At 36.9% G+C, this 26,149-nt stretch overlaps 2 protein-coding genes across 2 annotated transcripts in view; one reads left to right on the forward strand and one right to left on the reverse strand.

Annotated features, from left to right (window-relative positions):
- Window positions 1-19,219, forward strand: part of PRPF6 (Pre-mRNA-processing factor 6) — a 28,235-nt gene extending 9,016 nt beyond the window's left edge. Inside the window, exons 6-14 of the mRNA XM_012940834.3 lie at window positions 1,786-1,993; window positions 4,142-4,532; window positions 9,235-9,426; window positions 10,368-10,461; window positions 12,040-12,414; window positions 13,431-13,564; window positions 15,480-15,686; window positions 18,264-18,390; window positions 18,889-19,219. Coding sequence (XP_012796288.1) covers window positions 1,786-1,993; window positions 4,142-4,532; window positions 9,235-9,426; window positions 10,368-10,461; window positions 12,040-12,414; window positions 13,431-13,564; window positions 15,480-15,686; window positions 18,264-18,390; window positions 18,889-19,041 — 1,881 coding nt within the window. The 3' untranslated portion in view covers window positions 19,042-19,219. The remainder of the gene's footprint in view (window positions 1-1,785; window positions 1,994-4,141; window positions 4,533-9,234; window positions 9,427-10,367; window positions 10,462-12,039; window positions 12,415-13,430; window positions 13,565-15,479; window positions 15,687-18,263; window positions 18,391-18,888) is intronic.
- MS3_00003311 (uncharacterized protein) lies at window positions 19,113-25,824 on the reverse strand. The gene is made up of 8 exons (XM_051211068.1): window positions 25,402-25,824; window positions 25,162-25,360; window positions 25,047-25,129; window positions 24,901-25,014; window positions 24,717-24,859; window positions 21,576-21,709; window positions 19,254-19,363; window positions 19,113-19,213 (listed from the first exon to the last, which is right to left on the reverse strand). Exons 2-7 carry the CDS (start codon window positions 25,233-25,235, stop codon window positions 19,285-19,287), a joined length of 627 nt encoding a protein of 208 aa, XP_051071101.1. The 5' UTR covers window positions 25,236-25,360; window positions 25,402-25,824; the 3' UTR covers window positions 19,113-19,213; window positions 19,254-19,284.
- Window positions 25,825-26,149: the final 325 nt, after the last annotated feature.

Raw genomic sequence — 26,149 nt, forward strand, 5'->3', positions numbered from 1 at the left:
CTTGCGGCCCAGAACCTCATGACATGTTGAAGTGATTGGCTCCTTGATCCCCTTCCAGTTGCTCTCAATTGCGTATTTCGTGAAAGTTCTGGCACATTGCTGATGGCTATCTTGAATTCGTTGAGTTTGTTAGTATCCCGAAGAAAGTCTGTGTTAAACTTTTGCGGTGTTTTCTGCCCCATTGTCCAGTGCTTCTTGAGTTTCAATTTCATCTTGGCGACCAGTAAGTGATGATCTGATGCTATATCAGCTCCTCTCTTGGTTCTCACGTCCTCTATAGTCCTCCTGAACGTTTTGTTGATGCAAATATGGTCGATTTGGTTTTGTGTAGAGTGATCCGGTGAAGTCCATGTGGTTTTGTGTATGCGTTTATGTGGGAATATAGTGCCGCATATGACCAGTTTATTGAAGGCACATAGGTTTGCAAATCTCTCACCATTTTCGTTTCTTTCTCCTAGTCCATGTCGTCCCATGATGTCCATTCCAACCGTGGCATTCAGGTCTTCCGTCAGAATTATCAGGTCCTTTGTTGGACATTTCTCAACGGTTGACTGCAGCCTCTCATAGAATTGGTCTTTAACGTCATCATTGTAATCGTAGGTAGGTGCATAGCATTGGATGACGTTCATTGTAATGCCCTCTTTCTTTGTTTTGAAGGAGGCTTTGATGATCCTTGGTCCATGAGATTCCCATCCTATAAGTGCATTTTGTGCTTGTTTGGATAGCATCAATGCAACTGCTTATCTATGTGAGGCATTTTCTTCTTCATGGCCGAAGTATAACAGAAGCTCCCCTGAAGCTAGTCGTTGTTGTCCAACTTGCGTTCAATGTGTTTCACTGATTCCAAGCACCTCCAGGTTGTATTTCTTCATTTCTGCGGAAATTTGAAAGACTCTCCCGGTCTCCCACATTGTACGAGCATTCCATGTACCTAAATAAATGGTTGCTCTAGTTGTCAGAAGGGACATCAGCCTTATGACTTCCGAAGGAACTCGGCTTTCATCATGAGGCATCATAACTATTCTAAATGAAGACCTAACTCCCAGAGCAGATTTTAAATTGTTTGAATTATTTTTTCTGGGTAGCGTTTCTTTAGCGGGTTGGTTTCCTACGGGATGGGGTCGCCAACTCCATGCCCGACCCTCCTCCTTTATCCGAGCTTAGGACCGGCAGTAGCCCTAGGGGGCCCTAGGCGGAGCCCCTTATAATTTCACTTTTTAAGTGTGCTTTTAATTGAAACTAATTTCAGGTCATTAGTTTATTTTTATTTGATTATATACTCAACTATCTGAAGATGCTTTCAAGAATAAACCTGAAACTTACATTACATTAATTGTAGGTAATAATTGAAATTAAATGTAGCTCATAATGTAGCTGAATTCGGTCAAGTTACCTTATGAACTCGCTTGATCCTACAGCTATAAGACTCGTTCACACGATATCTATAGTTTCATGACTGATTATGTGTAAGTTTATATTGAAACACGTCTGTCCGCCGAAATTCGACTTTGAAAAAAAAAATTAATAAATACATCGCGTTCAAAACTACAGACATACTAAGCACTTAGTTAATGATTATATATTAATATTATTTACATACATACACAACTAGTTTATTCATACATAATTATTTATATCAGTATATTATTTTTCTTTACAAGCGAGATTTTCTAAACTCATCGTATTAATTTTACATTATTTGATTGTACGATTAAAACTATGTACTGGTAACTTTTATTTTGTCAGGATAGCTTATAAACATCTTTAATTTTCTGTGAAATAAAGGTTGCGCGCAACTTAATTCTTAGTGGGTGTGAAGAATGCCCTAAATCAGAAGATATTTGGCTAGAAGCAGCACGGTTAGTACCACCCGAACAAGCAAAATCTGTTGTAGCTCAAGCTATACGTCATTTACCTCAGTCGGTCCGCTTATGGGTAAAAGCAGCCGACTTAGAAACAGAGCATAAAGCTAAAAAAGTTGTATTTAAAAAGGGTAGGTTTTCATATGTTTGATTGTTGTAAACAGCTTTTGTTTTAAACTATAATAAAATTCAGTAGTCAGTTTCACTTTTATATGTTTGACTTCGAGCTACACTTGTACAAATGCTAGAAGATTACCCGCCTATTGAAAGTGAGGTAAGTTATACAGGATCCAATCCTATAGATGTTTAAATCATAAAGCAGCGTTTGTTTGGTGAGGAAATAGTCAATGGATTCATCACGGCAATCGGAATTTTCTGTCCATTTTGACGGTGTCTTAGGACTGATTTCTCAGTCCTTGAACTAATGACAGGACGTGAATTAGTTGGGCATGTAGATCACTTCACTTATATTGGAAGTCTCATCATCCCTAGTATGTTGGTGTCTGACGAAATCTGAGCACGAATTCAGTTGGACTTTACCTACTTACATCACGTGTGTCCTGGGCGAGACAACCATTTGCCAACTAAAAATGAGTAAGCTGAGCACCAATCCACTCTCTTAGACTTTATGGCTGGGAAGAATGGACTTTAAAAATAGAGAATATTTGTAGGTTACTAGTATCCTACCATAAATGTCCTCGGACCATTGTTCGTATATTTTGGGACCACCGAGTCGGTAATTCTGACGTTAGAGCCAGAGTACTAGGTAAGGATGGCAAATTCGTTTATGAAGTAGTGAAACATCGAAACAGATGGTTAGGATATGCATTACGTATGACCATCCAACGCCTACTTCGATACGGGATGGTGACCGGCAGAAAGTTAGGAGCGACCAAACCAAGATATGGCATCATCCCATGAAGATACTAACTGTTTGGTTGACCCATGTATGTAGGTGCAGACTACGTGGTTGGTGTCTGCGTGAATATTGTAACCAATGGTTGAAGATTGTGTGTAAAATGGCTCAGAATCGATCGTAATGACACAGGTGTCTTCTCTTTGATTTTAAGTTTCTAAACTACTCTATTGAGCTTTTTCACTATCACACTAATCTATATTTTCTCTTATGATATCGTCTACGCCTAACCTTTTCTACCATTGTTAATACTGTTATTACATCTACCATTCTGGGATTCGGCCCGACAGTTTCATTCCACCGTTCTAATGGCGTGTGATAACTTGGGCCGGTGTACGCATGTTCCAGTTTCTACGTTGTGTTTGACTGACTCCTGGGGAAATAGCTGCAATTATTTGAAAAAATATGGCTGGCTCCCGTCATGAAATTGTTACCAGCTAGCGAATCACGAAAAACCAAACGACTTGATAGTTGTTACATTATGGTTCGAGACTTCTTTGACGTATCCGATTACGATATCATGCGGTATAACACTGAGGACGTTCAGATCTTGCCGTTTGTGCGTTACCGTTTAGCCACTAAGTTATAATACAACAGTCCACATTATATAGCAGTTAAGCCGTTATCTATAATGTCACTAACTCACTGATGGCGGGTGGAGATCCGGTTATATCAAAAATGGAATAAAGTTAAAACTATGTCCAATTGAATTTCAACCCAGTACCCGAATGGTATTGTCCTCACCATCATACGTGAAAGTTTCAGGCTCTAATCTTTGTAAGGTTGCCAGCGTGCAAGGAGTCTCAAACCAGGGCAAATGATTGTTCAGTACTTCCTGATTTTAAGTGGTACTCCATTTATTGTCAGTTCGTAAGGAATATGGCTCTTAGTGTGCACGTAGTTTCCACAAAACCCCTTATTTAAAAAATATGAAATTGTGGAGCTTTGTAGTAAGTAAATAATGTAAGTAGCTTAATGTTAAGTTTATCAGTTATAAAAAGAATAATACACGAGAACCTATCTAACTATTTGGATAATCATATACGTTTTCACCGGCGACAAATACATTGCACAAAGAGTATTTTAACCATTCTACTAAACAAGAAATAACGCGAAAACTGCTCATGGTTATTGCTCAAAAACTAACCGTAGATCGTAAATTTCACTTACATGCTCCATGTTTCTTTCGAATTCAAAGTTAGTTTTTAAATGTAAGGGATTCATGAAAGATGAGTCACACTTTTAGCTTTTTTTACATGAACACAGCAGCTATGGACTCGTTTTACTGAATCATTGTGCGAAATTTTCATAAGCAGCCATTTTAAAATTGGTGGATTTGTTTTTCTTCACATTTTCAATTCAGCATTAGAACAAGTCCCAAACTCTGTAAGGTTGTGGAAATTGGCAGTTGAATTGGAGGATGAAGATGATGCCCGACTAATGTTATCTTTAGCTGTTGAATGTTGCCCAACGTCTGTTGAATTATGGCTTGCATTAGCTCGTCTGGAAACTTATGAACAAGCTAGAGTTGTTTTGAATAAAGCTCGCGAAAGCATTCCTACAGACAGACAAATTTGGTTTGCAGCTACTCGTTTAGAGGAGGCTCAAGGAAACCAAAATATGGTACAGAAAATTGTTGATCGTGGTGTCGCATCTTTACAAGCAAATATGGTTGAAATTAATCGTGACCAGTGGATTAAAGATGCAGAGGAATGTGAAAAAGCTAAAAGTGTTCTTACCGCTCAAGCTATAATGTAGGTTTTTTAATTGATTTTTATACACAACTAGCTTCCTTAATCCTGAATTATCAAACTTAGTAAACTCTATCTTGTTATGGTTATTCGTTATTTTTGAATTAGCATGTGATTCTTAGCTAAGTGAATGAGATAATACAGATATTAACTTTTGTCTAAGATCAATTATTACAGCTTTGGTTCTTGACCTTCGCTCAATTTTGTCGTTTTCAGGGGGACCCTATTTAGCAAAAGTTATCATCTTATTTTCTTTTTCAACCATCAGTGAAGAACTTAGTATTCTTCATTTCCTTAATTACTTGCTCAGCATTACTTATTACTTACTTACTTACTTACTTACGCCTGTTACTCCCAATGGAGCATAGGCCGCTGACCAGCATTCTCCAACCCACTCTATCCTGGGCCTTCTTTTCTAGTTCCATCCAATTCTTGTTCATTTTTCTCATGTCTATCACCATTTCCCGGCGTAATGTGTTCTTTGGTCTTCCTCTTTTCCTTTGACCTTCAGGATTCCATGTGAGGGCTTGTCTTGTGACACAGTTGGGTGCTTTCCTCAATGTGTGTCCTATCCACTTCCAGCGCTTCTTCCTGATTTCTTCCTCCACTGGGATCTGGTTTGTTCTCTCCCACAGTACGTTGTTGCTAATAGTGTCCGGCCAATGGATCTAAAGTATTTTGCGTAGACAATTGTTAATAAACACCTGTATTTTCTGGATGATGGCTTTTGTAGTTCTCCAGGTTTCTGCCCCATACAGTAGAACTGTCTTGACATTTGTATTGAAAATCCTGACCTTGGTGTTGGTTGACAGTTGTTTTGAGTTCCAGATGTTCCTCAGTTGTAAATATACTGCTCTTGCTTTTCCGATCCGCGCCTTCACATCTGCATCAGATCCACCCTGTTCATCAATGATGCTGCCCAAATACGTAAAGGTTTTGACATCTTCCAAATCTTCTCCGTCAATTGTGATTGGATTGGTGCATTCTGTGTTGTATCGGAGAATCCTGCTTTTCCCTTTGCGTATATTGAGACCTATTGCTGCTGAGGCTGCTGCCACACTGTTCGTCTTCTCCTGCATCTGTTGTTGCGTTTGGGATAGAAGGGCCAGATCGTCTGCGAAGTCTAGATCATCCAACTGCATCTTAGATGTCCATTGTATCCCGCGCTTTCCTTCGGACGTTGACGTTTTCATGATCCAGTCGATCACCAGGAGAAAGAGAAAGGGTGAGAGTAAGCAACCTTGCCTAACACCGGTCTTCACTTTGAACGACTTTGTCAACTGTCCTCCATGCACGATTTTGCAGTGTAATCCATCATATGAGTTCTGTATGATATTGACTATTTTCTGAGGCACGCCGTAGTGTCGAAGAAGTTTCCATAGTGTTGTTCTGTCCACGCTATCAAATGCCTTTTCGTAGTCAATGAAGTTGATGTAGAGTGATGAATTCCATTCAATTGATTGTTCCACAATTATCCGTAGAGTTGCGATTTGGTCTGTACACGATCTATCCTTACGGAATCCTGCCTGTTGGTCACGAAGTTGGGCGTCTACGCAGTCCTTCATCCTGTCTAACAATACCCTGTTGAAGACTTTTCCCGGTATTGAGAGAAGAGTGATGCCCCTGTAGTTATCACACTTGCTGAGATCGCCTTTCTTTGGTATTTTGATCAGTAGTCCTTCTTTCCAGTCTGTTGGTACTTGTTCCTCATCCCAAATCTTATTGAAGAGAATGTGGAGTATCCGTGCAGTTGCCGCTACGTCTGCTTTTAGTGCCTCTGCTGGGATGTTGTCCGGTCCTGCTGATTTGCCACTCTTGATTTGTCTGATGGCCATACTGATTTCTTCAATTGTTGGTCGGCCAACATTGATTGGGAGGTCCGTGGGTGCTGCTTCGATGTTGGGTGGGTTCAGTGGAGCTGGTCGATTCAACAGTTCTTTGAAGTGTTCTACCCACCTGTTTTGTTGCTCTTCAATGTTGGTGATTACCTTGCCTTCCTTGCTTTTCACTGGTCGTTCTGGTTTGCGGCGATTTCCAGAGAGTTTCTTTGTCGTGTCATACAATTGTCTCATGTTTCCTTCTCTTGCAGCCTTTTCCGCCGTCGTTGCTAAATCTTCCACATATTTACGTTTGTCGGTTCTGATGCTCCTCTTCACTTGTTTGTTTATTTCCGTGTATTCAGCTTGTGCCTTGGCTTTTTCTGCTCTTGTTCGGCTGGTATTGATCGCTGCCTTCTTGTTCCTCCTTTCTAGAATCTTATCCAGTGTACCAACAGTGCTCCATTCCTTGTGGTGGTGCTTCTTGTGACCCAGGACCTCATGACATGTTGAAGTGATTGCCTCTTTGATCCCCTTCCAGTTGCTCTCCACAGTAGTTCCTTCTCCATTGAGTAGATCATGAAAGGCCTGGAACTTGTTGCTGAGGACTATCTTGAATTTGTTGAGTTTGTTAGTATCCTGGAGAAAGGCCGTATTGAACTTTTGTGATACTGTCCGCCCCGTTGTCCAGTGCTTCTTGAGTTTCAATTTCATCTTGGCGACCAGTAAGTGATGATCTGATGCTATATCAGCTCCTCTCTTGGTTCTCACGTCCTCTATAGTCCTCCTGAACGTTTTGTTGATGCAAATATGGTCGATTTGGTTTTGTGTAGAGTGATCCGGTGAAGTCCATGTGGTTTTGTGTATGCGTTTATGTGGGAATATGGTGCCGCCTATGACCAGTTTATTGAAGGCACATAGGTTTGCAAATCTCTCACCATTTTCGTTCCTTTCTCCCAGCCCGTGTCGTCCAATGATGTCTTCATATCCAGTGTTGTCCGTTCCAACCTTGGCGTTGAAATCTCCCATCAGAATGGTCAGGTCCTTTGTTGGGCACTTCTCGACTATTGACTGCAGCCTATTGTAGAATTGATCTTTAGCGTCTTCATTGTAGTCGTTGGTAGGCGCATAGCATTGGATGATGTTCATTGAAATGCCCTCTTTCTTTGTTTTGAAGGAGGCTTTGATGATCCTTGGTCCATGAGATTCCCATCCTATAAGTGCATTTTGCGCTTGTTTGGACAGCATCAATGCAACTCCTTGTGTATGTGGTGCATTTTCTTCTTCATGGCCGGAGTATAACAGGAGCTCTCCTGTAGTTAGTCGTTGTTGTCCAACTTGTGTCCAATGTGTTTCACTGATCCCAAGTACCTCTAGGTTGTATCTTCTCATTTCTGCAGCAATCTGGAAGGCTCTTCCGGTGTCCCACATTGTACGAACATTCCATGTACCTAAATAAATGGTCGCTCTGGTTGTCAGAAGGGGCATCGGCCTCGTAACTTCCGAAGGGTTTCGGCTTTCATCATGAGGCGTCATAATTCTTCTAAATGAAAATCTTCTGACTCCCAGGGCAGAGTTTAGAAGGTTTGAATAATTTTTTCTGGTTAGCGTTTTTTTAGCGAGTTAGTTTTCTACGGGATGGGGACGCTAACCCCATGCCCAACCCTCCTCCTTTATCCGGGCTTGGGACCGGCAGTAGCCCCCGGAGGGACTCCAGGCGGAGTTAGCATTACTTATTAGGGAGTAATAAACAAACCGATCGTTAGACAGTCACTGAAGTAAGACATTAGTTATTAGTACTATTTATTTATTTAAACACATAAACATCCCTACAAATGGCCATCAAAATATGTATGTCCCCACAAATCACTGAAGTTGTGTGTGGGCTTGGATACTACCCTACTGTCCAGATCAAAGCAGGAGGTTTTTTTGAGGCCTTTTCCTCGGACCTTTGACCCAAAGGTTTCATCCACAAGGCAGTGGAGCAACGTTTGGAGATGCAGTCCCATGGTAACCGGTGAATGAGAATAGGTTCATACTCCTTTCTCTTACTTTCGATCATGGAGCCCATGTTCACCATTACTTTGGAACAAGGGTTTTTCAACTCTCCTAAGTGGATCCTCCATGCTCACTAACCCCATTGAAGAGTCAGACATACGCTTCTCATTCTCTCGATTTCGTAAAAAACGCCCGATAGACTTTAAATGCTCTGGTACTCCCTAGGGTGGGGAGAGACCACTTTGTTGAAATGCTCTCACATCGCCACACGTATACAGACACTGCCAGGGAAGTCCTACTCACTGCTTTCTCCCGGCAGGGGTGTTGTTTACGAAATTGAAAAAACGAAAAGCGAATGTGCCACGTTTTAACCGGGTTGTTGGATATGGAGGATCCACCTATGGGAGTTGGGGGTTTGTTTGGAGATTAAAATTAAAGAGGTTTAGGTGTAGACACTATGATCATAATTGACTGATTCATGCCCGTAATTTAGGTGACAATTACAATCATTCATCCTTATTTTTAATGTACATTGGATACCTGAATTGTTCAGTGCTTCAGTTATCGATGCCAACAGCAAGTTATTCAAGTCCTTGATACTACCCCTTGACCTATGTGTATACTTGATCCAGTTTTGAAAGAAGTTATTCATGTCCTGGATAGCTCTGTGCTATTGGATTTTACTAGGTTTCTGAGTGGCAAATCTAAGTATATGAGAAAAATAAATAGTTACTCAGTATAATCAATGCACATTTCCAAGGGAATGTACTGGGCTTCCTGCTAATTAAGAAAAGTATTTGCAAAAAATCTACTTCAACTTAATTATAATTTGATAAACTTTATATATCTTACCTTTTAAACAAAAATGTCTATGTATTCTATTATCTTAGTAAAGCTATTATAGGATATGGTTTAGAGGAACAAGATAAAAAGCATACATGGTTGTCAGATGCAGAGAATTGTGCTACTAGCGGCGCAATAGAATGTGCTCGTGCTATTTATGCTGTAGCATTGGCTCATTTTCCTACAAAGAAAAGTATTTGGCTACGTGCTGCTTATTTTGAACGAAATCATGGAACAAGGTAAATGGTCTCTAATATTACTAATCAAATTGTTTTATGTAAATGGTATTTTTCTCTGAAAGTAAGTGAGGTTATGCGATTAATTTCGTCAGAATGAACTTCAGTACCAGCTAAGTATTACATGCTAAAGAGTATTTATTATTTGGAATGGTTGTACTACTATTGTGAATGCGCACGCAAACTGGAGTAAAGTTAGAAGATTGTGCTAGTTTCTCAGAATATAGGGTTATATATGTGTGCGGTCCTCCAGTAAATAAAATGGAGTTTCAGCTACAAAGTACATTCGTAATGATAAAGTCAATAGTCTATGTTAAGTACAAGTATGAACATATGATCGAATAAATAATAATTACATCAATCAATAAAAAGAGATTTTAGTTAACCAATAAAATAACAGCAAGGAAGTAGTACAGTAAATTATGCTCGCTCATAGGTTGTCAGCTCGAAGAATTTCTTGCAGTTATCAGATACAGCTGCTACTCTCAATTTAGCAGATTTGCAACGTCCGATGACTCGTGTTTGGTTGAGTATCGTAGATTTATACATAGCCTGTTACTTCAAAATGTTGTTGCTTATGTGGAACACTTTCGGAATCATGGTCTGATAACTTTTTTGAATGGAGTTTCCTTATTCTGTAGTTCGATTTAAATATCCACTGTTAACCTCTTATTTTCGTCGAAACTCACTCGTCTGTTAAAAGTGATGACTAGGACACAACAATCAGCAGTGCAGAGAGTTGTAGACTCGAATCTAGTCCACTCGACTTTGGTTTAGGTAATCAAGTACCAGGTTATGGTTACTAAATAAATTTTAGTATACATACATGTGTTTGTTCATTGAGTCATATTTTTAATTGTTTGCTATTATTATTATTATTATCGTTAGTGTTTTTTCCCTATCTACTGCACAAATTTTTTACCATACCTCTAATTATTAAACAGAGAAACTTTAGAAGAACTTTTGCGTCAAGCTGTTAGTCATTGTCCTCAAGCAGAAGTGCTTTGGCTTATGGCAGCAAAGACACGCTGGCTTGCAGTAAGTATATTTATTAACAAGTTAATGAAAAGATATCATTTGTACTATCGTTTCGTTATTATGGATAACTTATACAAAACTGATATGTAGAGTAAAATTACTGATTGGATTTCATTGGTAATACCACATCTTCCTTACTACGTGGTGTGTGATGATTTCAAACATGCTTATCGCCTGTTGTTAAAATTATATAGACTGCATATTCCACGTAACATGATAATGAGTGCTATTTGTAACGTAACTGATATATATTTGGTATGATATCGTTTTCCTATTTCCTGACTTTTAACAAGTGATCCGAAATTCATCTAAATCTAGTTAAATGCATGAGTTTGTTCCAGTCTAGTGTTATTTAGATTTTTTGGATAAATTAAGCAATCATAGTTAAAGAGCAGAATTAATGCACATACATACTTGATCATTTGGTTCGAAAGGACCGTAATAATATCAGTAAATGGTTGGACAGTCGAAACCTATATTTTGGAGATTCGAATTTACCATAATCGTACATTACAATATCTTTAGTTTCTCAACTTTTAATGTTTAAATAAGTAAACAAGAATAGTTTGTTGGTAATGGTTGTTTAAATTGTCCCATCGTTAGTGTTAAGGACTGGAGTCGACCATTCTCCCTTTGGCATATATCCATTCTATGCCGATTGCCTCGACATTGGTTTTCTGTATAGTAACTTTTCACCTAACCCAGCCCGTTCAGTACAGAACACAAATATCGGCCTCTGTTGTATGAATCGTCTATTTCAGACACACGTGGTTTATATACAAGCAGACCAGACTGTATCACACAATAAAATGATAAATAGTAATTATACATGATCAAGCCGAAATTGGCTGTGAGTACGTGATATTGTAACTAATAAATTGGGAATAAGTTTAGAATGGTAAATCGTAAAACGGCAGCCAATAAACCAAATGAAAGCTTATGATGAAGAGAATACGAATATATATATATATATATATATATATATATATATATATATATATATAGTTACTTAATAATTATTCAATGAGAATATATGTAATAGTAGTTCATAAATAAACCGTAGCCGTTACTAATTATTTATTCTTCGGATATAAAAGTATTGATGTCGATAAATCATTCCTGACACGGAAGCACCTAGAAAGACATTCGTATAACATGTTTGAGTCAGTGCTTCACAATTGCATTGTGAGTTATATTATGATTAGTAACTGCGATTACATCTTGTCGAACCGCACTATTGCTTACACAGTGTTTCTATGGCATATGAACAGTTATTCAAACAGAACACTGATTGAACACAAGAATACTTGTACTAGCACTTTGTATATTCAACTTTTCCAGATGGGCTAACGTTAATATGTTACCAAAGACAATCCATATTAATACAGTTCTTACAAACAATTAATAACATATATGTTTTATTTAAGACTTTGATCCTTAATATACTGGTAAAGTCAACTAATACTAAGTGAATGTTCTCCTTACATTTTCCTGTAATTTTGTTGTCCGTATCCATGTTATGGTTTATGCTTTTTTATCATCCGCCTAATCAAATTGTTTTATCTGTTTGCGTCATAGGGTGATGTCCCAGCAGCTCGTTCTATTCTAGCTCGTGCATTTGAAGCTAATCCCAATTCAGAGGAGATATGGTTAGCTGCTGTAAAACTTGAGTCAGAAAATAAAGAATATGCACGTGCACGTCGTTTACTAGATAAAGCTTGTGCTTCTGCTTCTACAGCCCGTGTATGGATGAAAGCGGCTAGATTGGAATGGTGTTTAGGTGAATTAAATAAAGCTTTAGAAATGTTAGAAAAAGCTACATCAACATATAATCAGGCACCAAAGCTGTGGTTAATGCTTAGTCAAGTTTATGAACAGTTGTCAGAAGAAGGCTTAAAACCGAATGAGGTTGAATCATTAAAAGAACGTGCTAGAAACACCTATCGCGAAGGAGTAAGTACTGGTTTCGTTCAATGTTCGTGCGCCATTGTGTGCTTACTACTCTAAAAATAGTTTCGTGTAAAATTACGTTTCTGCTTTTCATCGAAAGCTCCTGTAAATGTTCCTTTTGCTAACCTATACTACAAACGTTGCTAGAATTCCATTCCATGTAGCTTCATCATGAATTTGTTATTTTTAAATCCTCTGTTATAATTGAATTCATTGATAATCAAGATCTAGGACACTAAATAGGTAATCTGGTTCGTGTCGTATCGTGAATTCTATGTTAGAATAAGATTTTTCGAAATGCATATGAGCATCATCTACATATCTGTCATAGGATTTTGTTTCCTCGATTAAATGCTTCGCTTTGCATCCCTTCATAATGGATCATCTGTAAAATTGTCACTTAGGATCAGTTCCAAACATCTGTCTACGGCATGTCAATCAACTCGAGAATGTGAAGAATGTCGCACCGAAACTTTTATAGCTTCCGTAAAAGCACCAGTTTATTTTTAGGCAATCTTGCGACAGTTTCAATAATTTTTTTCAAATGGAGATTATGTATCAAGACGATACCGTAAACTGTTTCCTTTATCAATGAGGCAATTTGGGAATTGATAAATTGATCACAAATTATATTGGTCATTTCGAAACTATTCGTTAGGATATGGAAATAAAGTGAACACAATCCATTTGATTATAATTTTAACCCATATGCTAAATTTTATGTGAACAAATAACATGCTTCATTACTACTTCTGACAACATTCTAGTGCTTATTATCAATTCATAATTAGGTTTGCTAAATATTTGTTTGTTTCCTTTCCGTCAAGTGATACTTCATAATATTAAAAGATAGCATAAAAAAAGTTCTCTTTGGTAACAGCTAAATTGTTGTTAAAATTTTATTGTATACTTCTATCTGTTATTGCGAACATGTTTCTTTCTATACGATAAGAACTATTGTACTAAGTTATGGTAACTGCTATTTCTAACATTTATTTTCACGTCTTTTTCATAAAAAGCTGAATCATAACCCACATTATACTGCCCTGTGGTTGCAGTTGGCCAGATTTGAAGAACGACAAGGTAACTTAACTAAAGCACGTTCCATTTTGGAGAAGGCCCGTTCACAAAATCCTAAAACACCAGAACTGTGGTAAGTAATATTCATCCAACACAAATCTCAAATAATCCTCACAATAATTACATCATATTTAATTATTTTTACAAACGATATTTATCCGAAAATTCGGTTACATTTATGATTCAGTTAACTTAATAGACAACTTACGACCATTTGTTCTCAAATTCGAAGCCCAGTCAGATTTAAGTAATTCAGTATTACCTCTAACTGTTACATAACATGAAGTTGTGCCCTCTAAACATAGTACTCTATTATATATTTATTTTCAATGGTTAAGATCATGAGTCAGTCGAAGCTAGACCACCATGGGAAACCTGGAAGCACTGGACGGCCGTTTCGTCCTATCGTGGGACTCCCCAGCAGTGCGCATCCATGACCTCGCCCCCTGCAAGATTCGAACCCAGGACCTATTGGTTTCGCGCGCGAGCACTTAACCACTAGACCACTGAGCCGGATTAGTTGAAGTTAAACATTAAGACCGTCGGATGCCGGCTCAGTGGTGCATTGCTGAGGAGTCCCACAATAGGACGAAACGGCCGTCCAGTGCTTCCAGGTTTTCCATGGTGGTCTAGCCTCAACTGACTCATGATGTTAACCATTGAAATTACTACAATATCCACAAAACCCATCTGATTTATTTATTTGTTGACTTCAATTATAAAAATACCATTTACTTAATTTTTAAATGCTTCTAAGTCCAGAGTTTTATAGAACTGGCTTCATTTTCTAAAATCCGGTTGGATGATCATATATTTGTTTCTTTACTAGCGGCTAGTATTAATTTCTTCAAAAAGCTATCTAACTTACGATTCCTACCTTCATGCATCCGAAAAAGGTAAATAAGAATTATCTTACGATTTGAAGGTACAAATTTGTAGATGAAAAACACAAATTAAACATAGAAAAGTTTTTCTTACCTGAACAACACTGAACAGATAAAATACATTTCATCATTCGTAAGGTGTTGTAGGTCAATAATGTAAATGATCTGTGTCGAATGATTAGCGGCCAGCTAACGTTGTGGTTAGTACTTAACGTGAATTACCTCTTTGTCGTATCCAGGTACTTTGTCTGCTTTGATGATTGTACAACAAAAACGACGTTATTACAGAGATATATTAGTAAGAGTAGGTGCGTGGAAGCAAGTGTGACCACCACCTCATGTACCAGTCCACGATGTGCGATTAGCTGATGCGTGTTGGTTGTTCCTGACCTTGACGAGGACCGGTAATCTGTTCGACATTCAGTGACCTAACTGCCGTAGCGATTTGGCTAGGACTCAGTGACATTTCACTAGTCCTAAAGTGTAAATAGTACACAATATTTTCACATACTGATAGACAGAAATGCCGTACAATGACAGTGTTTTGTTCCAAGGTACCATACATATACCACAAACAAAGAAGACCAAAAAGACAAATGGAAGGAACACGAAAACTACTATAATACCAAACTAGCAATCAATTTTTCGAAATGAACATCCGGATTTTAGGTGATAAACATCTTTATAAAGTGTACTAAATTAATTAAGTTTAAGTAAGTTAAGGATTAATCTACATATAGACTTTACGATCTAAGTCTTACAGTAGTATTTCATGTCAATATTTCTTAGTTTTTCCTGAATCTTCAATATGTACTTATTTCAGTTACATGAGTTTAGAAAGTGCTAATTAGTTAAATTCATACTTAGATACCCATTTGGTTATGAAAACCATCATTTCACTTCGGATTATGGGGATTCCTTGACAGGTTTTTGAGCTAGATGGTACTATAGCTTTTTTACGTTTTCAGTAATTTCTTAATGGAAATCACTCCTTCATAAAAACTTAAATCATGCTGCTCAGTTGAATTTATTGACATCTTTCTTGATACTGTATTAGACTGTTCACTAGTTATGTAATGCTCGAAATATTTTTGATTTTATTAGGTTGGAGGCTATCAGATTAGAAGTAAGAGCTAATTTGAAACCTGTAGCTGATTCACTTCTTTCAAAAGCACTTCAAGAATGCCCAACATCTGGTTGTTTATGGGCTGAGGCAATATTTATGACTCCTAGAGCTCAGCGTAAAAGCAAGTCAGTGGATGCTTTAAAGAAGTGTGAACATGATCCACTGGTACTTCTAGCTGTATCCAAGTTAGTTTCTGTACTAAATATTTTTCAGACTACTTGTAGCCCTAAGGTAGTTTAGTTTCTGTCATTTTATCAATGGTGTTGGTTTTTCTGATATCCTGATAATTATTGTCTTCGACTATTCTATGACGTTTTTTAGTGTCTGTGACACACTAACTATAAAAGAACTTGAATATTTTCATTAACAGTCCTTATATCAGTAGTGGCATAATGCGAAAACTTGTCTGGAATTTACCATTGTGTAAATACGGTATTCTATGTCGAAATCATACAGTTTGCTTGGTGGGATGAATCAGAATTAAATTGGAAAATAAATTTCCTCTCGTTGCTGTGGCCTCATTATATCACACCTTTGATTTGAAATCGTAGTATTGCTACGGTACTCGTTGCATATCACGCATTTTAAATTATTTTCTCTATTAAACCACACAGTTTCAAGTCCAAATGTATTCTCACTTCCAGCCACTGTTTTAATTTCTGTCTAACATTGTTGTTCCTCTTAAAAGTAGTCTGTCTCTAAATCTACCACACTGAAATGCACATTAAAGAGTTACTATTTGTCTGTAGTTACTGTGTCTTCGTATACTAAAAGACTGAACCTCAGCGTATATACTCGTTTGAATAGGAAGAATTTTCAGTGTATTACTTTTTCTCTAACTGTACGGAACATGTTGGGGATAGATTGTATTCTCCATAACGTTTTACCTTTCTTTTTCGGGTTGTATGATTAAACTGTGTTGATCATTATCATAATGGCATTTTATCAGCTCTCTCCCATCATTGTTAAGTTTACAAAGTAGTCAGCATTTGAATTATTGAGATAGTGAAGGTTTGTTGCTTAGGCGAACAATTTTTGCAGTTTCTCTGAGCTGGATCCAACTGAGAAAATGAAACAATCAAAACTCGAATTACTAACTTTTACAGTACTCAAAGATTTCTCGTGCATATATAATTGTTACAAATAAAGTGTTAGTGCTTTTTAATAATCAGTAATGTAATCATAAAAAATACATTTTGAATTACATTTGACAATCCCATCTTATTTTTCATTACTTGTGTTAGGTACGAAAAACATTATCCTCAGTTCTGACTTCTTTTTGTCTCACTTGGATAACCTTAGGTGTTTTCAACTGTTTCAACTCGTCGTTAAGTACTAGAATATCACTTCTCCTGAAACCACTGACGTAAAGTTATATCTGATGATTAATTGAGATGTAACGGCATGTGTACGTATAACTTAAAAATGAAGGTAGATAACACTCTCGTTCATAGATCCATGGAAGCTGTCCACAATCCCCTATGGGTTTAAAGAACTGGTTGAAACCTAGAGTATGGTGATGTCGAGATTAACGTTCTCGTTGAACGTATCTCGGATGAAGTGAAATATATATACTGATATTTTTCTGTTTAGTATAGAACCCGACCTAAAACCATCGTATAATCCACATAGTTTTTATTATTTTATTTGAACACATAGATATTGGTACAAGGAAGCACCAAATACATATGCGCCACACAAATCTCATTTGATATGTGTGAGGGCTGTGATACTGCCCGGGTGCCCAAACCGAAGCAGGTGGTTTCCTTAGGGAGCCACGCCCGAAGCCTTCGACCTAAAGGTCTGATCCACAAGGCGGTGGAGCATCGTATGGCGATGCAGTCCCATGGTAGCCGGTGACCAACGACTGGTTTCTACGCCGTTTGTTCACTTAGGATACTGGAGCTCACGTGCACCATTGGTTTGGAGTCAGGGTTTTCCGACTCCCCTAGGTGGACTCTGTGCCCACCAACCGGGTTAAAGCGCCGGACATTCGCTTTTCGTCCTGTCAATTTCGTAAACAGCACACCTCCACGAGAAGGCAGTGAGTAGGACTTCCCTGGCAGAAGCTATATACGCGTAGCCATGTGAGAGCATTTCGAGAGGGTGAGCGGACTCTCCCCACTCTCGGCCGTACCAGGGAATGTGGAGGCATAACAGGACGTTACTGCATTCCATAATTTATCAGTGAATTCAAGTTACTGAGTTATGTCCTTACTATAGAAACTTAAGGTATCATGGAATATTGAAAGCCTAGTGATTCCTAGCTATTTTAAACTGCTGTGAATCATAGAGCAGTCCAGAAACGTTTAGAAATCAAGCTTATTATTAGTTTAAAGTTAAACTGTTTATTCGCTTGACCTTGAGCAACACCTCAGTTGAATTTCAAATCCAGCAGTATATCAACATTTATGTACACAAATCTCTTGAAAAAAATATTAATTATTTCAATTGGTATTTGTTCCATTTTTATGGGACGAAACTATTTGTTGAACCTGTCATATTCACACTAATAGCGGTAGTTTCCAGTTTCATAACCATGTCGTAGTTAAAACTCAGAGGAAAACAATCACACTTAATGATTGTACAGAGAAAAACAATTGAAGAAGTGATGAGGACAAATTGTTGTAATCGGGTGGCTTGCCTCTCCATCAAAGTTATTTTCATATGAACAGGATGTCAATAATTCATAAACTTCGATCGATATTTGACCCCATTACAAACTGTTTTTTTCTAAGGATTGTTATACTCTGCTATTTTAGAATGTTTTGGTGTGAACGACTGGTCATGAAAGCTCGTAATTGGTTTACAAGAACAGTGAAACTAGAACCAGATCTTGGCGACGCATGGGCTTACTTTTACAAATTTGAATTACAACATGGGACGGAAGTGAGTTTGAAAAGTATTTCTATATTTTATTAATACTGTCTTGTAATTACACTTACATAAACAATAAACTAGATTAAGTGCTTAGTAATTGAAATACTCAGCTTTAAGAATGAAGTTTTAGGTTAAAATCCTACATCGTCTTCCTCCTGATAGTATCGCCATACCTCACGCAAAAGGTATAACTCAAAGCTGAGTAGATAAATTTGGACTATGTTAGAGTTACACCACATTTAATTAGTTTGGATTTTGTGTTTACAAACAGATTAGCACTAATCATGTCAACTCGTGTATTTGTCGCAAAATATCAAAACGTCTGATAAGCTTAAAGGCTAATTATACACCGAGGCATTAATTTTTTCTGTTAATCAACACCATAAGTTCAGCCAGGACGCAAAGCACAGCTTATAGTATATGATATGATTATGTACATAATTAATGTTCTATAGTTGATAAAGTATCAATAACTTCGGGATTTTATCTTAATTTCATTTTGTTTAGGATCAACAGAAAGAAGTATACCGACGTTGTGTTACTGCAGAACCTCATCATGGTGAAGTATGGTGCCAAATCAGTAAAGATCCTAAGAACTGGCGATTAAAAGCAAAAGATTTATTAAAAATTGCAGCAGAAACAATTGTTTTACCAAGTTGAATTTGTGTGCTTCGATTCTGTATTTGTATAATTCTTGAAAACGGACAAAATCTGCAGCGTATGTTGTGTATCGTAAAAGTCAGTAATTACTATCAGCCAACTTTCGGCATTCATTACACGTAAATGACAACTCATTTTTCGTTTTAGACATCATGTTTGGTTTAATAAAAAGCTAAAGATTTATTTAATTTCTTCTACTTAATCGAACATACACAGTTTTATATATGTTTTCAGCGATGTCGGTCAGAAATGCATTGGAGGCAGTTTCTTCACTCCACTTGTTTTACTTCCTAGACCATATTTAGAATTAAATGTTCGATTTCTGCGTAAAGAGAAATTAATTGTCAACGGTTAATTAGATGTGTTTTAAAACATTACAAAATCACATAATATATTATTAACTGTGTGCCGTGTGTTCTGTAAATATAGCAAAGTAACTTGTAATCATGCATATATATGTCTAGGTAGTTAAGATACTTGACTCCCACACACTGTTTTGCACATTCTAGTACTTTACATAGTCTTTGAATGAATGACTAAATGGCAGTATTATAATTGTAAGCACAGTTCCAGCTTTCCAATATATAATGTTTGCCTCTCAGATATAGTTCCATTTAACCGAACTGAGTTGTTGTGTAACTGAAAGCTGGATATGATATACTGGTAAACGTAATTAAAGCAACTCCTGAATATATCCATAATAATTGGGACAACTTTGCTGTTTTTTTCCTTGGAAAATTCAGACTAAAAGTTGAGTAGTGTATAGTCTATCATACCGTTTCACTGTTTTGCCTGTGGTTGCAATTTTATTCTATATGGTAGTTAACAGCTACACATATACTCCTACCTAGTCGGTGAGAGTTAACCGCATCGTATACTTATTTAAAATTCTTAATGAGCATTCCAAATTATCTGGTGTCCACCAGCTCATCAGGTGTATCTCACTCGAACGATGTCATAAAAGTTACGGTTGTGTAATGAGAGCATATGTTATTGGTACTGCCATATCCGTTGGTTAATGCTGTTTTCATATATACTTTTGTAAATAAGTGTAACTGTAAAAGTCATTAGAGCTCTCAATACATACATTGGCTTCACTTTTTACTCTCGTGGGCATTCAAAGACTTCGATTATAAAGCGAAATCGTAGTATTTTTCCGTACTTATCGCAGGAATAAAGTAAGTGAAAATGCATTTTTTTTATGTTTTTAGCATACACTTGTTACTTGCATAGACTGTTGACACAGCTAAGTATATCCCCACTTAGCAGTCTTATTTTAATCGACATAGTATTTCATAATCTCCTTTATTAATGTCGATACTAGTCTTGCGTTTACTACGTTATGGTTTTAGACCTGGAACACCAAGTTTCGGTGAGCTATTTTCTCAGAAATAGACCGACTCTTCGGGTTGATACGTACAGCTACACAACAGAAGATAAGTATAGGAAATCTCGTAAATCTTTGCACAATCGTTTATTGATTGAAATCATTGCACTTTCTAACAGTGTACAGATATTCAGCAAAATAAAAGAAATCAGTTGGCGAAAACGACACGAGTTAACGTAGGAAATCGGTTACTATGGGTTAAGCGCTTCACAATCTATGAGAAGTAAAGAAATGAGTAAATCTGACTAGTCTTAAGGAATTTTCAGTTATCTCTTCCAATGTCTCTAAGCACCGATCCCTAAATTTTTCACTATGGAGCTTGGGTCGAGTGTTTTACAGTCGTTTACACTCAACATGCGTTTCCTACCCACAAAATCTAAGTTAGTGTTGCTGAACTGATGATTTAATATGTTTGTTCAGCATTAGTAAACATAGACTTTGTATTAATCATCATGCGTGCTCTATGTGGACGTGAAATATCCGGTAGGATCAACATAACCTTATTACGCAACAATCTGAGGCTCTAGTTCAATCATGCCATGCTTTTGTGGGGTTTGTAATTTATTGATCTTCAATGATATAATACAATTGAGTGTAGTTGTCACTGACAATAGCAACATTGGAAAGGTTAGTATAAAAATAGTCCTCTGCTGTCTTCATTGGTTCTGATGTATTTAAAAACCGAATTCACCAACTAATTCTATGTTATAGCCAAAGTTCCCCCGTACAACGTTTAAGCTTTGAATGACATTGTATGGAAAAAATGTTGACGCTTATTTGTCAGTGATGTTCCAAATTACGTTGCTGATATTTTGAGAAAACTAGGTTATTGGTTTTTTTTGAATTTTGGTTTCCGAATTCCATGAAACCTCGAATTTTCATTAAAAGTCAACATTTCAACACGAGCGTAATACTTTTTAGGAAAACGCACATATAATTCTCTCAAGTGATCTACTTATGTTAAAGCACATTCAGGTTATTGTTGACAAGAAATGTTTTATTCCAGATAAGCTTCTAGTAATATTTTATTCACAAGTATGAGTTCATTGAATAATAAATTCCAAGAATATCATATTTTTATAGAAACAGAAAAAATACCGTGAAATGTATATCACGTCACCTTAATCTTAGCAAAAACTAAACCTACTGTGTCTTCCTCACTAGTTTATCACTTTCATCTTCTTTCTTCTCCACAGGATACTTACTTACTGGTGCTGGTATATATGTATAGTTTAATTCAATGAGTGCGCGTTTTCGAATTTCTGTAGCCCAGTAATAAGCCTAAAATACGTTAGCAAATCAAACTCTATTGTTGTTATTCATCCGTATTACGGAATTCGTAGTAGAAATTAAGTAAATTCAAGTTACCTTTGGAAATTATACCATCATAAGTTTCCTGGCTATGAATTTAAGCGGTTTGTCGAGTTAGGGGTTTCTTATTTGTTTTCATTGGCTCTAATACTTGAAAATTGGTATATTTTGATCCTATTTATTTTTATGACTACATATTTTCTACAGTCAGAAAATAGTAGTGTTCGTTTTCTCACAACAATATTGAGTTTGTTCTTCGCTGGTTAGTACACCGTTGTTATTCAAAATATTTGTTAAATCTTGACCCTGTAGTTCACTATCACCAGTTTAATATTTGATAGGAAAATATTTGAAGTAATCGGTAGGTTTGTGAGTGTACTCATTTCATTCCTTGAGTGAGTAATGACGTGGTTATATTTTATCTGAGATTCGAAAAACTTGATAAAACTTTACATGGTCGTTTTTCGTTTCTTGATTCTAAAGAAGTATGTCAAGCACATAACAACAGCCAGTCACTGAGTTTTAGTACGATTCTGTGAAATCACATTGTCTTCTAGGTTATAGATTCTACCCCTCAATTATCTACCACTTCCTTTGTTGTCAATTTTACATCATTTCCTTATTGTGATAAAGGTGCTTACATATAAGTTGTGTATTGACTCTATTTTTTTAGTCACCCATACCATGTTAACATTGGCAGGATTGTTTCTGTGTAGAACATTTGGTGCACAATCAACAAACATGGTACCCTTTGGTCTTCGTTTTGCTATTATTTATCAAGAGTACTTTACAACCTTCAGTCCAGTGACTCAGTATAAGTAAACTTCAGAAAACTAGACTCTAATTGGTCATTTCAGGGTCACTCAAATTACTCTCAAGTGGTAACAGAAGTTTGTAGCATTGCGGGTTGCTGTTATTCACTGATTAATATAAGTCGAACATAAATCACTCTATTTTATAAAATAAATAGAAGGTATATCATGGTGTTAATGGCTGTCTGTAATGAAACTCAGTAGGCGTCATCTAGTAGTTGTTTTACGGCGAGGATTCGTTTCTATACTTTCTCACTCGAAGGTGAAAAAATATGCAACGAGACACATAACTTCTTAAAAATACAGCATCTGCTGATTTCAGAGTTCATGGACAGTAAACACATTTTTCCATATGTCTGTGGAATCTGCTATTCAACTTGATGTGGTTGAAACGTATACAAAAACCTTCGTTCAGCGATCTTATCTCACCTATGAAATATCTGAGATGTCCATCTCTCAATAAAATTTCTTTTACAAGAAATTTAAGTATGAGCAATAATCATCAGGTTACTTTTGGTTGCCTGCTTTCTTCTGTGACGGTTAAATTTCATACTTCCTGGATGAATTTGGGTGCATACAGCTAAAACAGTGTTGTTGGACAATTGTGCCAGTTAGAAATCACAGGACATTTATATGACAACCGCTAGAAAAAGATACCATATACGACATACCGTATGGATGGAAGCCTTATGGTAGAGAAACGATAGTGTAGTTTGACAAAAATGATACACTACTTAAATTTCTTACCATGATTAAGTGCTGCTTTTCTTCTTAGTCAACAGATTCATGTTTCAGAACTATTTATTTATTAGGAACACGCTTCTGGTGATTAATACAGACATGTATGGTTCACATAACAGGATACTCAGATCAAGCAAGTGGAAGCTAAATCTATTGTATTGATTGCCTTGGGTGATTAATTCTGATAAATCTATGTTTGTTCATCTAGTTCCATTGTTCTGTTGATCTATTTATGTTTGAGATGCGTTGACTAATTGACTTTCTGAATAGTTTGAACTCATTTCAGTATAGTGCAGATTAAACCTGTCTAGTACAATCATGAACTCATTTTATTATAATCCAACTGCTATGTATTTTATTACTAGGGTTATTTCCACGTTATTACAATTCCTAGTGATCCTAATCCCGAAACTGATATAAACCCAATACAATTATTGAGACTTATTCTCAAATTAGTCCAGTACTATTTTTACTTCAGTCTGTTCTATTCTACCGTACTTTGTTTCTGTTTATTACCATTGTACATGTTAGTTGATTCAACCACTTAAATTTACATTTAGAAACATTGGTATTTAACCTATTTGTTACCGGCCATTGATTTAAAGACAACGAATGCGAAATCATTGCAGTGGTTATTAAATTTTGAGTTAAAGAAACTATTCAAGCTCTTTACAACCAAGTGAAATCATTATTTTCTAAACTGTTGGAAAAATTCGTCCCTCCTAGTCGAAACAGCATTTTTAGCTACACGTTGGTTACAATGGAACAAAGCCCTAAGTAGGTTTGCATAACTATCCGTGAGTTTATATAATCTTTCTTCCCAACGTTTGGGACCGTCTTGTAGACCAACGCAAGCAAATGTCCTTCAAAGTGAATTTTGTTACAGATTCTTCTAAACCCAAAACTATTTGAAAGTTAGTGAAGAAGCAACTCTTCAGTTTCCCTACCTGAAATATACTTTGAGTGACCCTGATCACTGGTTGAGAATCAGTTTGTATGGGTAAAATTACGGTCGTAAATTACTGTTTTGATTTTCCAGTTTACTCTAAAACCAGCACTCAATTCGTTGGATTTCATCAACTGCTGTCTCTTTGAAATTTATGGAAACAACATCATCCTGACCAATGGAAATAACATTAGTTTACCTCAACTCAGTTTTTATAGCATCCCTCGTAGCAACCTTACGGTCACTTCTTTCCAAATTACACTTAAAATAAGGACTATTCTTCGCTCAGATATCTCAAGTCAAACTCATCAAAATCCCTTGATAAGGAAACTGATGAGAAGCAGTCACAAAGTGCGAGTGCTTTATGCTTTTTATCATCATTGAGGGAATAAATATGCCTTTGAACTGAATAAAAAGGAATCGCTAGTGAAGTATTCAGAGACATTTCAATTTGGTACTTTTGCACGATAATACTCACCTTTCCCTCCTGATCGATCCTCGATTCCAGCTCGCGACATAATTTGATTATGTACGTACGATAATCCTCAAGTTCTTGAACCGAATCTTCGTCAAGATCCATGTAGCTAGATAATTTTGAGCCCCTTCTAACAGCACGGTTTACTTTAAAATTCAAGTGGCATAGACATAAAAAATAAGTATACTTGTTCGTTGAAGTGCTTTCGCCTTCGGTATTTGCTGATCGCAGAAGAAGAATGCCCTTTTGTAGTAGTCATTCATCTCTTTCTGAATTAAATATCTCGTCTTCCATTCATTATCTAAACGGATTTGGATTAATCTTCTTAATTACCTTCATCTTCAATTGAAGCCAGCTGATCCTCTAAAATGTCGATGGATTCTTCTAGTTTGCAGTTTGTCTGCCTGAGAAGATTTCTGAAACGTGACTATTCAAAAACAAATGTTACAAGCTTATTTTCTCTTGTTCTATTTGATCTGAAAGCGTCAGTTTGTCTACAGTGTTAATTATTTCGAAGCTCATTTGAACAAATTTTAAAGTTCGCACGGTGTAATCGCAACGAATAGTTGTTACTACGTTTGGTTGTAATGTTTAAACACGAGATTTAGGTGTTACTTCACTTAACGAGCACAATAAACTAGAGGAAGCTACAATAAGACGACTAAGTAAAAACATATCATCTACTTACAATTTTTAGCTAGAAGCACTATAAGATTCACAACTAATATGCAAATTGAAGAATAGGATAAACAATGTTTATCCTTTCGCAGGTTTGAAACTCGTTACAGTGTTGCTGCTTAAATTAACACTCCTGGTTGCTATGATAAAGTTTAACTAAACAAGTGAAGTGTCACGTGAACGTGAAAGAACATGGGGATTTCGATGATCGTAGGATTTGTCTCCGTGCAGTTTGCTATGAGGCAGGGAGTCTTTCGATGAGCAACAATAGGACAAACACTGCGACCTATTTGGTACGGATGACATGCCTGGTAACTCACCCTCAGGTTTTGCCGTAAATTTTATATCCAATATCTTCAACGTGAGCTCAAATAAAGAGACCGGTTTGTCTGCTTTCTTCTTTTATCATCTCGGTAAAGTTCACTGGGTGGTAGTCTACCCTCTCAACTGCACTAATTGCAGACAGTTTCGTTGTTATTTGTGGGTTCTGACCACTGCTGCTACATTGAAGCTGTGGTCGAACTTGTCCTTCCTGGGGACTCAGCCGAGCTATAATGGCTAGTACTCACTCTTTATAGGGTTCCTCTTTGCCAGGTTCGTCGGTTGGAGAACGGTCTTACAGTGAAACCGTCTTGCTTACTTAGAGGGGTTTGACATCAGTAAGGTGCTTCACGTTAAAGATAACTGTATCGCGGTCACTACCTACCATTATTGTGTAAACATGGATATCTTAAACTATGAGCTGATCAGTTTTTACA

The sequence above is a fragment of the Schistosoma haematobium genome, chromosome ZW, assembly GCF_000699445.3.
Source record: "Schistosoma haematobium chromosome ZW, whole genome shotgun sequence".
Lineage (NCBI taxonomy): Eukaryota > Metazoa > Platyhelminthes > Trematoda > Strigeidida > Schistosomatidae > Schistosoma > Schistosoma haematobium.

Excerpts from the sequence above, each read along its gene's own strand:
- MS3_00003311 (XM_051211068.1), bottom strand. The coding sequence starts at position 25,235 with ATGAGCTTCGAAATAATTAACACTGTAGACAAACTGACGCTTTCAGAT. Across the intron at positions 24,860-24,900 it reads GAAAGCACTTCAACGAACAA|TAAACCGTGCTGTTAGAAGG; the intron begins GTATACTTATTT and ends TGAATTTTAAAG. Across the intron at positions 21,710-24,716 it reads GGATCGATCAGGAGGGAAAG|GCTTATTACTGGGCTACAGA; the intron begins GTGAGTATTATC and ends AACGTATTTTAG.